General features: G+C 35.8%; 1 protein-coding gene across 1 annotated transcript in view; it reads right to left on the reverse strand.

Annotated features, from left to right (window-relative positions):
• Positions 1-16,636, reverse strand: part of LOC138122789 (neural cell adhesion molecule 2-like) — a 233,298-nt gene that overhangs the window by 108,683 nt on the left and 107,979 nt on the right. Inside the window, exon 3 of the mRNA XM_069037083.1 lies at positions 11,320-11,528. Coding sequence (XP_068893184.1) covers positions 11,320-11,528 — 209 coding nt within the window. The remainder of the gene's footprint in view (positions 1-11,319; positions 11,529-16,636) is intronic.

The following is a 16,636-nucleotide window of genomic DNA, read 5'->3' on the forward strand; positions in this document are numbered from 1 at the left end:
ATGTTATTAAACTTTGTTTTCTTCGACAGCAGAACCCTCAGGGACGAGACGCGTTTCGCCGCGTTAATTTTCTATAAAATTAAAACCCGGCGTTAAACTTCCACCATATTTCCTGTTTACTATCGGGCAAATCCCTCTCGAGTTAAACCTGACTGCAGCATCTTTGCATCGTTTAAAAATAGAAGCCGGCAGCAAACAGCAGAACGTTGTGAAATGGGGGACCAGCTTGGCTCGTCGAACGAGGCGCCTGCTTTTCTACTTACTTATAATTCAGCATTTACAAAGTTGGTAATTTGTAGGTTCGTAGTTATGTTACAAATAACTTTGCAATAATGTTTGCGATATACATAATACGCCACATTTAGCAATATAATAGCAGCTGACGCCTGAAATAATATTACGACGCAGATTCCAGTTTGTGAGCACCAAGTTTCATCCACATAAATTATTCAGAAGAAAGTCGTTAAGTTTATTTTCGCATTTAAATTTCCACCGTCGGAAAAATTAACACTTCGCAACAGCTTTATGTACCTGAGGTGGCAGGAAAAAATGTAACAGGATAAGCTCCGCCCGTACGTTTCTCGTCGAGTAAATGATACACTTATTGCTATAATTCGGTAAATTGTTACAAACCAAATGTGAAAATAATGGCTTCATCGAAAAGTAAATTATCCATAATAAGACCGATTTTAACGGAAAACACTAGATAGCTTCAACAATAAGAAATTATTTAGATAAAATGGAAAACAAATAACCTTATGTGTTGTTTTTTATTAAGATGGCGGTTTTTTGCATCGCAAGATTTATTGGTCGAGTCTATATCACTGCTGTGTCCCTCGATATAATAATATCGACAGACCACCTACTTCCACCTCCTTCTTTTTATTTCAATTCTCTTATTTTTTCTGATATTTTTTCTAACATCAAAATGACATTTCGCAAACGCAACAGTTAACCGCAAACGTGGATTTCGCGCACTAGTGCTTCAAAATCATCCAAAAAGCATTGGCCTTTTTGAGCGTTTATGGGACAGGACAATTATCGGTTTTGTCGGTTTTGTTGCTAACTTACTAAACAGACCAACAGATGGCGCCACAGTCAGCGTCCGAAAAATAGTTACTTTTCGTCTGCTTGTGTGTACGTAAAATTACCGTTTTCATTAAGAGTGCTTAAAAATATATCTTTGTAAAGTTTCCAAGTACGTTGGGAAGAGACAATACTTTTAGAGTCATTTCAAGAACGTTTAATATTTTACAGCTTCCACGTGCCGACTTTCAAACATAATTTGCCATTTTCGGTATGTACCTTTATTGTTTACCTAATTAAAATATAATTTTTTGCTCCTCTGTCTGCTGGCAATTGTTCAAGCTAAATATCTTAATTACTGTGTCTCGGTAAATATACTGTGTATGCGGAGAATGTAAATTCATACTCCGCTATATCTTGCAAGACAAACACTGAACCGATTGTGTGGAACGATATGTCTAAAAAAAGATATAATAGTAAGTTTACAGCGTAGAATAAATAAATCTAGTTAGAGATATATTAGTTTGTGGCACGCAAAGATGCACCTTTGCAGTTACCGAAACTGTTTTGCTTCAATTATTGATTGTTTTGTGTAGCTGGTTCATTTTGCTTTATGGAAACGCTAATCGAAACAAAGAAGCACAAATAAATAATGATTTTTATCACTTTTTCAGTTGGGAAAACTATTCTACATAATACCACCCGATAATTTAGACATTTACCCCACTTTTTGATAAACAATAATGACGGGACGTTGCGATGATTGGAGTATAGGTTCAAATTGTATCCATTTAGTATGAATTATTTATAATATTGGCAGACACAATAACGATGTTTATTAAAATAATACAGAGCCAACAGAACCCGACAAATACTCCTTCATCAAATTTACACAACACAAATATCTTTCAGACGTTGAAAAAAGGTATCGGGGAACGTTCATCAAGCTCGTGTTAAATTCATACATTGTTACGATTTTATATTTATTATTAAGCATCGCTGTTTCAGTGGCGCTAAATCAAATCGACCCCAGTTATATTATATTTTAATTTATTACTTAATCAACGAACACATCATTAGCTTATTAATTCGCCACTGCCTTACGTGATGTTAATGTTATACTACCAGACGCATAATATAAATCAAATTTAGACATAACAAGATTGTTATCAATGCACACTGTGCTATAATTATGTCTCACTATACTAAAATAATGGTAATGTAAGGGATTATAAAATCAACAGGAGGTATAGTCATAAAGTTTAGCGCAAATGAATCATAGCGTTGTAAATTTGCAGTTTTAGTTATTTTATGTTTGTGTCTGCATTAGCACGAAATATAATGCGGCATAGTGGTGAAGGCAAAAGTCATCAATACATACCTAATCAGTTTTTAGATTGGGAAAAGTACCAACGTTCATCAAATTAGGTACCTAATTCTTATCAAGGTGAAATTTTGCCAAATGCAAATGTAGTGGACTAGAATAATTTCTAATTAGGAACAAATTGCTTGCATCTGTAGTCGTCAAAAAATTAGAAATACAAAGGAGCACGTTAGTTGCAAGAAAGCTAAAACTTAACGGCGACGCCATTTAGCTTTGAACGAATAAAATGTGTGGTGAGAGAGGAAATGGAGATTTAAAATTCGTACGAGACGTTCTGAGAATTTCAAAGAAAAGTAGGACAACATTCTTATATTCAGAAATTCTGCAAAATTTCAAGTGGGTACAGTTCCGGCCATGGAATTTTGGCCGTCATTCCATTGACATGAGATGTAAAGCGGCCCTTACGTATTCCTAACCTCATTTTCTGCTATTACAAGATTTGTCTGACTTGCATGAAATTTTTGGATTTCAATTCCAAAAGTTAATCATAATGACAATAAAGCATCAATTTTTTTTAATTGACATGAAAGTGACGACCAAAATTTCGTGACCGCAATTGTACGTTGCTAAAGCAAAATGGTTTAGTATTAGTATAAATAGCAAATTTGAGCCAACTTCATTTTCTTTTCTTACCATTTTTTTATTGTACCAATTATTATTAATACATAACAATAATTAATTCTGCTACTACTAAAAATCGACAGCAAACGGAACGAATCCGGATTTCTCGAACGTTGAAGCTACTTTTAGTACAATCAGGAACGAAAGCAGATTCCACAATGTATAAAATTAATAAAAAATATATTTAGTTTTAGAGATTTCAGGATTTTGATTTTTTTTATCAACATAACACGAAGGATTTATTTCAAAAAGGAGAGGTAAGCCCTTTATTTATATTTTATTTATTTGGTAAAATTCACTACAGCGAAATGTGTTATTTTCTTGAATTGAACAACAGAGAAAAGTGTTCCCGCAAAGGTGATTTCTTTCAAAATAATTTTAAAAGATTTTGTTTTTGTTCTCGATTAGCCGAGTTCCGCGAATAAAGCACAAGAGCCGCAGTCTTACATACAGGTATCCCAAAATTCGCGGAACAACTCAATGGGGCAATGCCAGAGTATGTTAGAAAATTATGACAAAATTAACAAATAAAATCCATATTTTTTAGATCTGAAGATACGGGGGCACCTCGGGGGGCACAAAAGGTGAAGCTTTGATTTATTTTAGATATTATTTTTTTTTAACTATTTGTTTCTTACTAGCCAGTGGTATAATAATTGTGAATGATTGTTATCAGGTTTGCAATTATTTACTTCATTATTTACTGCATTTCCAAGAAGTGATTTTATGTCGATTTCACTTCAAACAACATAATGGCAACAAGGCTTTGATTGTTCTTTCTTACTTCCAACTTTATTTGCCCTACGGCAATGTAAACATAAAGTAACAGTTACAAAAATTTCCAAACACAATAAACTTTTCAATTATTATCCCCCACTCCTCTCCTTCTTTATCCTTTCTCTCATTTCGCGGCATCCAGTCCATCGTCTCTCTCTCCTCGTAGCACATTCTGCACCTTCTCTCCTCTCTTTCCGCCCAATACCTGTTCTCTCGCTCCTTGTTCCCACATCTAAATCTCGCCATCATTTTTCTCTCTCTTACACCCTCTCTCCCCAGGTACTCCAAAATTTCCTCCTTCACGGACCTCTCATACTACCTGTTGTACCTCGACTCATTGATTCTTTGGCTCCTTTCTTGCTTGTCAGTCTCTTTGTCCCTTTCACTCAGTTTCCCATCCATCCATACCCGTTCCTCCGATAGTACTTCTCTCTAGCCTTCCCATCCGCGTTCTTTTTCTTTTCACTTCAGCACTCCGTCAGTATCCTGCACTCTTCCCTTCCGCACATTTTGTCCTCAAAATTTGCCGCTCTGTTTCACTCAGCCTGCTCCTCTTGCACTCTTCCCTCAATATATAACCTTGCGTTTCTCTGGGCTCTCCTAACACCCATCTCAGATATTTTTCTTGCACTCTCCCGCCTCCTCCTGTTCCTTCCATTCCCAGAGTTTTCTTACTTCCATGGATACAACAAAAATAAAATATTTGCAGATTATTGGGATGAATAGCATGCTTTTTTCACTACTAGTCTTAGAAGGCGTCATTATTTAGTCTCGAACCGAACCCAGAAGTAGAATTTCTCTCCTCCTGGTTAATACATTTTCATTATTAACCAGTGGTTAATAATGAACAACCGTCACCTAGCAACGAAAGATTTTCCTTGATTTCATTGGTTAACGTAGACAGACGATTTTCAATTTTTATAGTAACTGTTGAAAAATGTGAACTCGGATCGTCGCATCGGACAAAATAATTTAATTAATAATAATTAGTATTATTATATCTAGTAGTGAAAAAAAATGTATATAAACCACGGTGGAGAAGTCCCTTATAGCCTTCGCGCCTTACATCCCTCGGCACGCTTCGAGATCTAATCTTGGCGCTCTGGCTATAATCATGAACTTCTCCACCTTGGTGTATAATATACTATTTAAATGTTGTCACATCTAGTATAACAAATAGGTCTATCTTCTGCAAAGAAGAAGATTGTTTTTTTTACATTTTACCGACTACAAGGTACTGCTAAGTTGTTCGGAACATTTTGGAGCACCTGCATATGGGGACTTGACAATTAATTCAGCTGAAATCGCAAAAATATTTCCAGAAAATCTCTTCCACTTTTTGTTTCACCCCTCTAGGAACAGAATGGGTGGTTCTCTTGTGATTTTGCAGAAGGAGTAAATTAAAAAAGGTGAAACAATTCAAACCATTACAGGATCATGCTTTATACCTACTACAAAATTGAGCGTAAGATTTTGTTCTATGTTTTAAAAATGTATTAATTTATTTAAGTGGAAAATTCGGTGAAAAATTGGAATTTCTCTTTTTCTCTGTTTTCATCCTTAAAATTCGATATTTAAAATACTATCAATTCAAAGGTCAGGTCAGGTCATCAAAAATTTCGATAGACATTGCGCGGAAGTAGAAGGATGCAGAAAAATAAAACTTACCGGAAAACGTTTCTTTTAAGAAAATTAAGTTGATCTGTCTTTTCGAAAAACTCAACAGGACAGAAAATAGTACCATTATACCGTAAAAATCTTTAAAAATAGGCTGAGAAATTTTATATACATGGTTTCACAATTTTGCAGAAGTTTCCCTACATTGTTATCTTTCAAAATTAAACCTAACCTAACTGACCTGACCTGACCTGACCTGACCTAACTGGAATTGCAATTGCTCATATTATGTTCCTGCTTCATTTAAATCAAAGCCATTTCAGAGTGCACCACCATTGTTTCTATTCGGCTTCACAGCCGTGAAATTCTGAAAATTATATCGCATGGCAAATCCGTATCGAAACTAGGGGAACTTGGCAATAATTAGCAGGAGTCGAATAAAGCGTGGCATTGTTATTACAAGAATTAAATTTTAATCAATTCAGTGCAATCACTAATTTCAGAGATTACTATTCAATTTGGCGGCGTCGTGTTGCGAATGCACTCGAATTTCAGTAAATTTAATGAGGCACAATAAAAACCCACCGGCAAGGACTAAGTGTAGGAACGGATCTGTCGAAATGTAATTTATCAGAAGATTGCATCGAAATAACGTGAAATTGATACCTTTGCAACGGATATTTCAATACGACTTTGTCGAGATCTAGTTAAACCAATAAAGCGCGAAGGGGTATTCTCAGAAAGCGACTTTTATTAATTTGTAAACTAGGTTTCTGTTCGGTGAAACTAACGCAATAAATCTATTGATTTATTAACATTCCTCGGGACTCATAAATATTTTATGAAGACGCTGCAAGACAAATTACGCTCCTGCATTGAGGTGCAGATTTATCCCCAGGAAATTATTTCAGGAGAGAAACACTAAAGAGTGCTAATCAATTTTTGTCAAGGGAAAATCACGATCGGGATTGGACTGGATAATTCATGGAGAATACATTACTTTGCGAATTTTGGTTGATCTCGTTGGCGGAAATTTGCATTCGACCCGAATTAAAAATTTCGGTAATCATGTGCATTCCTTATTCGTTAATTTTAATGGTGGTGGAAAATTGGCAATTTCGGCAGCGCTCCGCCACATTGCCTCGCAAACATAAATTACCCGCCTTTGAATATGCATTATTGTTTTACAATCATGAGAATGCACAGAAAATTGAATAAATTAGTTTCCATTTGTACATTGCCATTTGGGGAAGTGCTTCCATTCGTGGTTCAGCAATCGAGGAATAGGTTTCTGTTCGAGTTGAACATGTGAGGGAATAATTTTGGTGATTGTTGCTTTCGCCAGAATTAATCTGGCTCAGCAAAAACAAAACGACTTAAGCCAGACCGGCCTCCGAGGCGCACATTTCCGATCTTAAACTCTGAATAGGTTATAAATGGGGTGAACTTATCTGTCAGAAAATTGGATTCGATACGCGGATTATTTGAAGAGGAGATGGAAGGGGTCTTGCAGCAAGACCTCAAATCCGTTAAAGCTGAAACCGTAGGAACATATAATGAACTCCTTATTGATTTCCCTGTAATCCTCCGGCAGATGGGTATTCCCATTATTCTAGTTGCGGAAATTCTATTAAATAAAAATATGTATTCCCTTTTAAAGCAAATCTTCAGTAGTGCAGAAGTTGTACAAAAGCTTGTCCTTTTCAGCGAGCGGCAGAAGCATTAGAGATATTGTGCTTTTTTACTCTTCGTCTGAAGGACGAAGAATTTAATATTTCCGACCGACTTCGATAATGAATTCTGTCTTAGTGTTTGCATCTTCGGCCATTAATCAGTTGACCCATTAACTCCGTTATCCTTTCAGAAGACGTGGGATTCCTGTTGCGGTTATAAGGGTCAAACTGTCGACTGGAGCACCATCTGCTCGAGCACGGCGTTAAGCTAGACGCAATTAAACATATCTGTCAGACGTTAAAACATGGATGACCAATTCGACAAGAGAAGTTATTAAATATAGTAGCAAGAATAAAACAGTGTTGAATTAAAAAACCAGGTAAATGGTGGAATATACCGCACGTTTCAAAAAATGTGTGATCGAGAGCGGGGTGAAGCTTTATATCGGGCGTTCATTAAATGTCTCCTTAAAATTACCGTTGAAGAATCGACTGTGAACGCACCACTCGTCAGTTTGCAGGGTAAAGACACAAATAACGCAAAAAGTGAGGTTAGATTTAAACAGGTGATCTGCAATCCGCGGTGCGTTCACAATCGGCTCTTCAACGCCTACTTTTAGGACAAATTTAAATTGTTAGGGTTTACGTTGGTTAACAACACAGTCGGTACTATCAAGGTCTTTTTATTAACAACGAAGGTAATTCAACAGTTATTAGTTATTAGGTAAATTGTGGTCCACAGCGAGTTACTGCTTGTTCCACACTGCCGCTGTTCCCCGTGTCCATCTCAAGGTCCAGGGTTGCCGGCTCAGCACTCCGCTCCTAACAAAATGAACACCCGATACATTTCCAAAGTTCCTTCTGCACCATTCTACACGTTGCAATTTTTAAAAATAGATTATCCTTCTGAAAACGTTTTGCTTTGATCATTGTCATTTTAATGAGATCTTTCTTGAGCAAACGAAACTATATCTCTCGCTATTTCGAATCGTTATTTTCTATTTAACAAATTGCGAAGCCGTCTACAATTTTCCTAATAATTGTAATCATTAAGCGACTGCTGAACCATATTTCAACTAATGCACTCGTCACAGTTGGACTCCAAATCCGATTATTTCAGTAAATAGTATATGGAGTGTAGTCTATCTGGAATATACATCATGCAGCGGGTTATAATTGAGCCTTATACGTTAGTGCAAAATCCATGACGTTTACAAATGCCCGTATTTTGTCATGCAGAACATCAATCCAAGAAACGTATCGACGTTATTCATTTGAAACTACAAACCTAGTGATCACGATTGAGTCGATAATACCGATTTCAGGACTTCAGTTTGTGGACGACATCGAGTGTCATCAAATCTCGAACCGGTGTTCCCACCAAAGACCTAATTAGTTTTTATAGTTTCAAGTGTCGTTGGTGATGGCGAGAACTGCTGTGTGTGTAATTTTCAGTAAATGTCCCAAATCGTCGACGAGCCCTGGCAAACATCAACATAATAGTGATGTGGGATCCGGGTGGAAGGCAAATGGTGATTTTTAGGGCTGGTGACCACCAGCGTAATTAACTTTAGACAAGATGGGTCACTGGTTTATGCCAGCCCTAAGGGTTTGTTTTCGATCGATAACCGAATGGACATTCACATATGCAACATAATAAGATTTGTCGATTGACATGTCTAGAAAAATAAATTATAATTTAAAATATTTGCTACTGGTAAATTTTGATTTTTTCTCCCTAAAAGTGGTCATGTAGCATTCACATGAAATTTATGGATCGTCTTTGAAATTGTACGCGTTCCTGGAACGATCCAGGTAGAGGTCTTGGAGTCTCTCATGGGATGTGACCTTGGAAATATCGGCGCGAAGGCGGGGCGATAAACCAGTGAAAAATCTGTAAATGAAAACTGACAACATTGACTACTTTCAAATTCAAATACACACGAATAGACGAGAGAGAGACGAAACTAACGCAACAAATGACGATGTTTTCCGGTCGGTTTGTAGCACCTACTTGAGACTGAGTCATAGCCCATGAGAAAATCCAAGACACTAAAACACGTGTTCCACATTTTTAGGAATTTCAGAATCAATAAAAGTGAACTTAAGTGTTATTTTTGTTTGACTTTTTAGTGAGTCCTTCTTTTTCAAATAGTATTTGAGATGTTACGTGAGGTCAAAGCGAAAAGACGTTTAAAAAAGTGTGTTAATTTTTGTAATTAAAAATTCGAGACTAGGTTGGTATGAGTGTTTGGGTAATCATGAGTCATAAAATGTAGCAAGATGTGTATTCATCCAAAACGGAATGTGCTTGCATGACGCAATAACAGTAAATTTGCACATTTAGGTGCATAATGGCCACATCTCACGTTGTATTTACGAGATTACCCAAAATTAGTTTTTATAGTTCCACAAACGACAGGGAAAATTGTTAACTACGTAATTTTGCGTAAATGTTCCAAACACTCATCGGCACACCAGTTAACCCGGAAAACATCAACATAATAGTGATGCAAGAGACCGGAGCTCAACGGGGAGTGTAATACGAATGGTAATTTTTAACAGGAAGATGCCATTTGAATCGATCTACCCGAAAAAATTCGTTTTAATTGTGTTCAACAAGAGTTCTTTGTTTCGCAGTGTGTTCATCAACACCCCAGCGTTCTCGTTTCGTTCATAGTTTTGGAAATGACAACAATGACCTTTCCGCTGAAGTGGGTATTACAATTCGGTGTTATCTCTCTCGATTAATCACGGAAATATTTAAATTATTGGAGAGGCGACACCACAAAGTTCCGCGGCTTTTAAGAATCCCCAGAGGCGCGCTATACAAAGTAAGTCATCGTGACATTATGTGTCCCTCTCTGCTACTTTACACGTTAGCTTCTGGGAAAGATATTAAGGCGATTTTCTGCTGTGAATTGTAGAGGTCTACGTCGGAAAACTGAACGAAAAATGGTTTAACTTATAAGCTTCGCGAATATTTGAACGAGAAAATACTATGCTTATGAAATCCAGTGTCACTGTTATTGAAAACTAAGACAGGTTCATAACGTTTCATTATTGTGTTCGTGTCATAGTGTCACCTGGTGGAAAATTCCTCTATGGACAATACGACAGGGTTGGCACCTGACTGGTGATAATGAGAAACGCTTTTTAAAATTGAAGAAATCGAAAACGAAAAAACTACGATTTTAAATTGTATTTAAAACAGCTCTTATTAATTTTGGAGAGTTAAAGTACATTTTTTATTTGTCTTTAGCATCATTATAGAGGTTAAACTAAAAACAACAATATTTATATGGATCTGCTTTAATTTTTGAAAAGCCAGTGCGCTTTGTGGAAAGCTTTCGCTAGAAACTTTATTCCGAGGTATTAGCTCTTGTATCTTTAATCTAAATAAACCCACACATGAATTTTTCAGCAAAACATTAGGACTCGGTATTACGTTACGAGTTGGCCACACGAACTCAGCAAAAACGCTCAGGAACTTCCGGTCATATTTGCACATTTAAAAAAAGGCAAAAAGCGAAGCTTTTCCAAGAGGAATTTTAACAACTGCCGCCACTCAACTTGAATTGCATCAGAGCCTGTTTGAAATCCATCTGTCTGGAAACCGTTCTAAATACAGACATATCGCTACATTCCCATTTTATGGAGGTTTAATATGAATGAACGCAGTCAGGATATTAAATTGTGGAAAAATGTAAACGCTGCAGTAGCGACCGCAACGACGCGATTCAAAAACGCAATTTAAAAACATTTTCGAGAGCGATTTTGTCTAGGTGAGTCTTCGGCGAAAATTCCAGAAAATATGTTGCCGGAAACAAAAATCATTTAGAAGCAAGTTTGCTTTGAGAGCGGTTGGGGGAGAGAAAGTCTGCGAAACTCGAAGGGGTCCTCGTCCTTGTGATTATAATGACTGAGGACTATGTGAGGAGCAGGTGTGCGGTTTGCGCTCTTACCCACCTAAATAACTTCGGGATACTTTTATCAATCAGGATAATGCACCAGTCACAGCAAGTTGTAAACTAACATTCTTGATGGTATTACTATTTGCAAATGATTTTTGTTATTGCAAATAATTCTGGAATATGATCTTAGGATCGAACTACCATTGTGGCAAGTTTAGACAATGCTCGAATAATATTTGTTGATTTGAATAGTCGTTTTCAATTTGGAAACACGTAAACGGTCGAGGACCCTCGTTGACCCACTTACCAACAACGGTTAGGTTATAACGGAAGCTGCGGGTCTGTGCATTCCGGAAGTCGACTCTGCACCGGTAGACGCCCTCGTCGTGGCGCCGGATGTCGTCGATGACGAGCTGTGCAGGTTCTGATACTGTCCGGAAGTAGGCTCTCGTGCCGAACACTTTCTCGTCGGACCAGTGCTTGGCCTGGGACATGGACTTGCCACGGACGTCAAAGCTGCAAAGAGGAACTCAATTAGTCAACAAAGTCCTGGTGCGATCTCTCGGCTTTAACAAGAGGGCAATTGCCTGAAAAAACTGTCGACGGTAATTGATGTAAGTTGGTGAAATACAGCGGTTGAAATTAACGAAGCTCTCGTGTCGCCGCCTTCCTCGTTAGAGAGGGGTTCGGGTCCCACCGCATCCCTTATTAAATTTAGGGCGCCGTTTAGCCTAAATAAAGGAGTTCTGTTCTAAGATATTTATCTGGTCGTCCACGATTTAGAAAATTTACTGTACGAGTATTTTGTCAATTCTCAGTCAACGTAGACACTTAGTAAAGTGACTAATTAAAGTTGGGGTGATTTGATATGTGGTGAGCTCTATTATGTTTTATTTGGTGGTTATCGTGTTAATATCCGTCGTCGGGGCGGTGTGCTGGCGTGAGAAGCAAACAAAGCGACATCTGTCGGATGACAGGTGACGGATGGAGTGTCGACCCAAGTAATAGTTTGCAGTCGGCCGTAACGTACAGCGCGGTCCAGAACTTAGTTAGAAGAGGAGCTTTCATACATCAGAGCAAGCGACCCACACAAAACTTATACGTCTTACGGCTCTTGCGTCGTTGTCCTTAATCGGCGGGGCAATTCTCGAGATAACCTGTTGGTATCAACATCATCCACAAGTTCTAATAACAATAACACTAAAACGAAGTGGAGGAGACAACTCCATACAGGCGAGAAAGATGAGCAATTGGGTGACAACGAACCGCAAGAATGGACCGAAAAGAAAGAAGAGATAACACGAAAAGGTGGAATTGTATACGGTTGTTGGATGAAAAATCCGATAAACAGAGTTTGTTCTTATTTTATAAAGGTGGAGTGAGATAATCTTAAGGTGCTTACAACAAACAACATCGCGTTAGGGTTCAGACTGCAAAAATCAAGTCTCAATGTTTCCAAGAAAAGTATGTTTCAACAAAATTGTGTTTTCAGTTGATTTTTTGACGATCGTTTTCGTAAATTACATACATATTGATATATTAATTTTTTTGCAGTTTTAAAATTGTAAAACAGTTAACGTGACCTTCTTTCGAAATGTTGTAATAAAATAAAAAAAGCGATTTGAAATTAAATTTGAATTTAACTACCCTTTAAAATCTGGTCTCATATTTAAGTGAAAACATCGTTTCACAGAATATAAATTATAAATGAAGAGTGGATAGCAGACAAAATTTATTTCGTTTATTTTAGCAGCATTATTTATTAATGTTGCAAAATTTATTTAGATTTCAACACGTGCAAATTAATTTGCTTTTTGTGTCAATAAGCTTGGTGATCTTGTCAACAACTTGTGTACGTAAAGAATCTTTGTGGATAAGCACAATTTTCAAGTTATTCTATCATTTCATTCTCCAAAGAATTTCTCGCTGAAATTTTAGGTTTAGTTTCAAATTAACTTTATCAATTCTTATTCAAATTAATCACAATTTAAAATCCTTGAATTTTTTTAATTTCGTGTATTACTCCAAGAATTTACATCTTGTCAAATTTTATTAATAAAGCTAGGTTTTGTCTGGGGCTTTGCTTCCATAAAGGAATGTGACAACGTCAATATCGAGCTGAATTTTTATTTTAATGTTTCCCTAAGTTGTCTTGCAATTCTCTGCTTATACCCTACCAATGACTTAGGTCTTGTAAAAAGTAACATAAAAGTAGCTCTAGTAAGCTGAAAAAATTTAAGTTCTGTTAAAAAAATCACTATATCTGACCTTGGAATTTAAGGCATTAAACTTAATAATAATTAAGAAATCAGGCGAATAATCGTGCCAGATCATCAGAAATTAAAAAACGACATTAAGAATTAACTTAAATATTAACTTCTGACACTCAAGAGTGCATTGTAAGACATGAGATGCTACTTAGATTAAAATGAATAGAAATAAGCGAGACCAGCTTACTACAGCGCAGTTCCTGAGTTCATATCGCGATTAAAGAAATTGTATTGAATAAAGTCAATACATTAGCTTTTAAAATAAGCGAAATCAAACAGAGAACCAAGTAAAAATTCTGAAGACTGCTAAAATGTTCCTTGGATAGCGTAAGTAACCCAAAAAATGATAAATTTGTTTAAAAATCGAATATTATTATATGAACAGATTTATATCTTTATACGACTGTCTTCTCTCTTTTTAAAATGTGCTTTCAATTTTCTGTGAAATGTAGCGATCAGTCAGTTAACTTTTGAATACATGTCTTTCTTCAATAATTTTTTCTTCCATTTTTTCCTTTTTCTGCTGTTCTCAATTATTCTAAAGACAATTTTAAATGATTTTTAAACCTTTTTCTTCCTAACTGAGTTTCGATTTAAAAATAAACTAAGTTTCTCTTCGAATAATAATTTTGATTTCTATTTTGCAAAAACTGATCCGCTCTTGGACTATCAAAAAAAAATGATACATTAGCAGTTTTTCACTATATTAATTTTTGTGTTTGAAGATTTATTTTTTGTAAGTTTGAATTTTATTAATCGAATTAAGTATGTATTTGAACAATTCTTCATTAGTGTTATTTTTTTTCATCTCATCTAATCTTATTCAAATATAGTTTTTCTAGATTTTACTTCTCACAATTTTTGCTGACTTCTTAAAAATTGTCTTCAGATGACGAATTCTTCTGTCGAATTATATTTCTCCTAAATAGCACAAAGTCAGCGACCTGATGTTAGAAAGATTTTTTCTTTTCTCAGTTTTTCTATAATATTTTTTTTGTCTTACTCGATAGATGTTTCTTTAATGAAATAAAATAATTGTACCTCCAAAGCTTTCTATTTTCATCTTGCTTCTTGCTCATACTTTTAACGATTCATTTAACCATATATTTTTTTATTGTTAATCATACTTGTTTTTTGCAAATATTGCTGTATAAGACCGGAGCAAATTTATTTAGTTTCGGAGCAGCATCAGTGGATCAAGAAACAAAGACTGCTTGAAAGGTCGAGTGCTCTCGAGATCGATATTACTCACAATAACATTTGATATTTCTATCGAACTCCCTACAGAAGAAACGTACTGCAAAAGAAATCAGTCCCAGCGTAAACACGAATTCCCAATACAATTATGTAGATGATGCAACCCCATAATGCTCCCTCTACAAAATCAATATTTATTAAAACTTTCCGTATCTCGGTATATTAATGTTATTTTTTCGTTATCGTTTAAGCCGATTTATTTATGGTGACAGTTGTTCTTCCTCGAAATTTCCATTCAGGATCTGCTCCGTTAACTTAAACCCGCATCATCGATAACGAAAAAAAAAACATCCAAAAGACATAAGAGACACTACTGGACTGCGGAATATAAACAGCACCACAAAAAAACAAAAATTCACTCAGTCTCAAATATGAAAAACAAGTCCTCTTCTAAGTGACATGCTGAAGTTGAGTGAGACGCTCTGGCGAGACATTTATCTGAAACGATCGGAATGGTGTTGTGTTCTCGAGGTAAACGTCTCTGATATTGCACCGTATATTGAATTGGAAAATGTGTCCGCCATGGCGATCAAATATACGTCGTGTCCGATATAAAATCCCGATTGTAAATATCAATTAATAGATTTATGCGGCGGCGAATCTATCGAGGTATGATATGATAATTGGGATCTAATATAAATCACATTAGCTGGTTCAACGAATGTAATCATGAAATGGTTCATAAATATTAACAATAGTTGTCACAGATTCCCATAAAATATCTTCCTATGTTGGCAGTGAACTGCCGAAGCACCGGACAATGGTAATATTAACAACCTGAAATCAATTCCAGCCTGAATCCGTTGCCAGTTGGGAAGATTTTTGTACAAAATTCTGTAGAAAAAAATTATCTCGGGGGTAGCTTAAACATCTTAAATATTATGCAACAAGGTTTATAATAGTATATTATGATACGAGTCTTATAAGAAGCATTTTATCGCACGCACGGTTTTAGAGCACGACGAGCGTAGCGAGGAGTGCCCTAAAGGAGTAAGTGCGATAAAATGCCTTATAAACGAGATGTCATACAGTATTTTTTCTACTTTGCCACTTTTTCAATGAAAAAAAATAAAAAAGTTAAAGTTGAAGGATTCCACCCAAGGTCACGTCTGCGGTCTGCCGCGACACCACTGTATCCGTCAACATTAAAAAATTTAATTTCACTGTTTTTAGTATTATTATTATATCACGCCTTTTCCTATTACGATACGCAAAACAGTATCGTAATAGCATCAGTACGAACGCAAAGTAGAAAAACACGTTCTTAGTCACGAGGTTTATTAGGTACGAGTGTAGGAAGTGTTTAATAAAACGCGTGACCAAAAAGATTATAAACGAATTGTTTACCACAAAACGTTAAATTACCAGCTTGATATGTGTTAAAAAATTCAACCCGTGTTTAAAGAAACTTCGAGCGTGTTTAATATGCCGAAAACGTCCGAATGAACATCAAGTCGTGACTAATGATTAATGAACAATCGTATTTAAAGTGACGTTTTATACACTATTTGGTAGTGCAAAATGTGGCACTTTGGAGAAGGGAGTAAAAAAATATCTATTAATAATTCAGAATACTTATATTTATATATTAATTTATTTTCTCATTTCCGGGAGTTTTCCAATTAATGAATATGCAAAATCTTTTATCCACATAACTTTATACTGAATTAAAATTATTTCACCAAATATTTACCTAAGACATTTTCGATTTGAGGTTTGGAAAACCAACGGTGAAGCATTCGAAACCACAAAAATATTTACAAACTGTGGTGCACACACTATTTTTTAACCAACTGCAATAAATATATTAATCATAATAAGTAGATCTATAAAAAAAATCTAAATTGAATAGCAGCAGTTGCATGTACTCCCTTGCCATAAATTTATTTGCATTTTTCTTGACAGGAACGTAATATTACTTTACTGACCCTATGGCGATAATAAATATTATTCATCTGCTGCAATCATGCCGTACCAGTAAACAAATTTACGAAATCGTAAATATAACTTAAAGCGTTACAAATCTTGATCTCAAACTGTTTGTTTTGATATTTTTTAAATTTCGGTGATCACATCTTTGAGTCATTAAAATTGAAT

Source organism: Tenebrio molitor, chromosome 2, assembly GCF_963966145.1.
Source record: "Tenebrio molitor chromosome 2, icTenMoli1.1, whole genome shotgun sequence".
Taxonomy (NCBI): domain Eukaryota; kingdom Metazoa; phylum Arthropoda; class Insecta; order Coleoptera; family Tenebrionidae; genus Tenebrio; species Tenebrio molitor.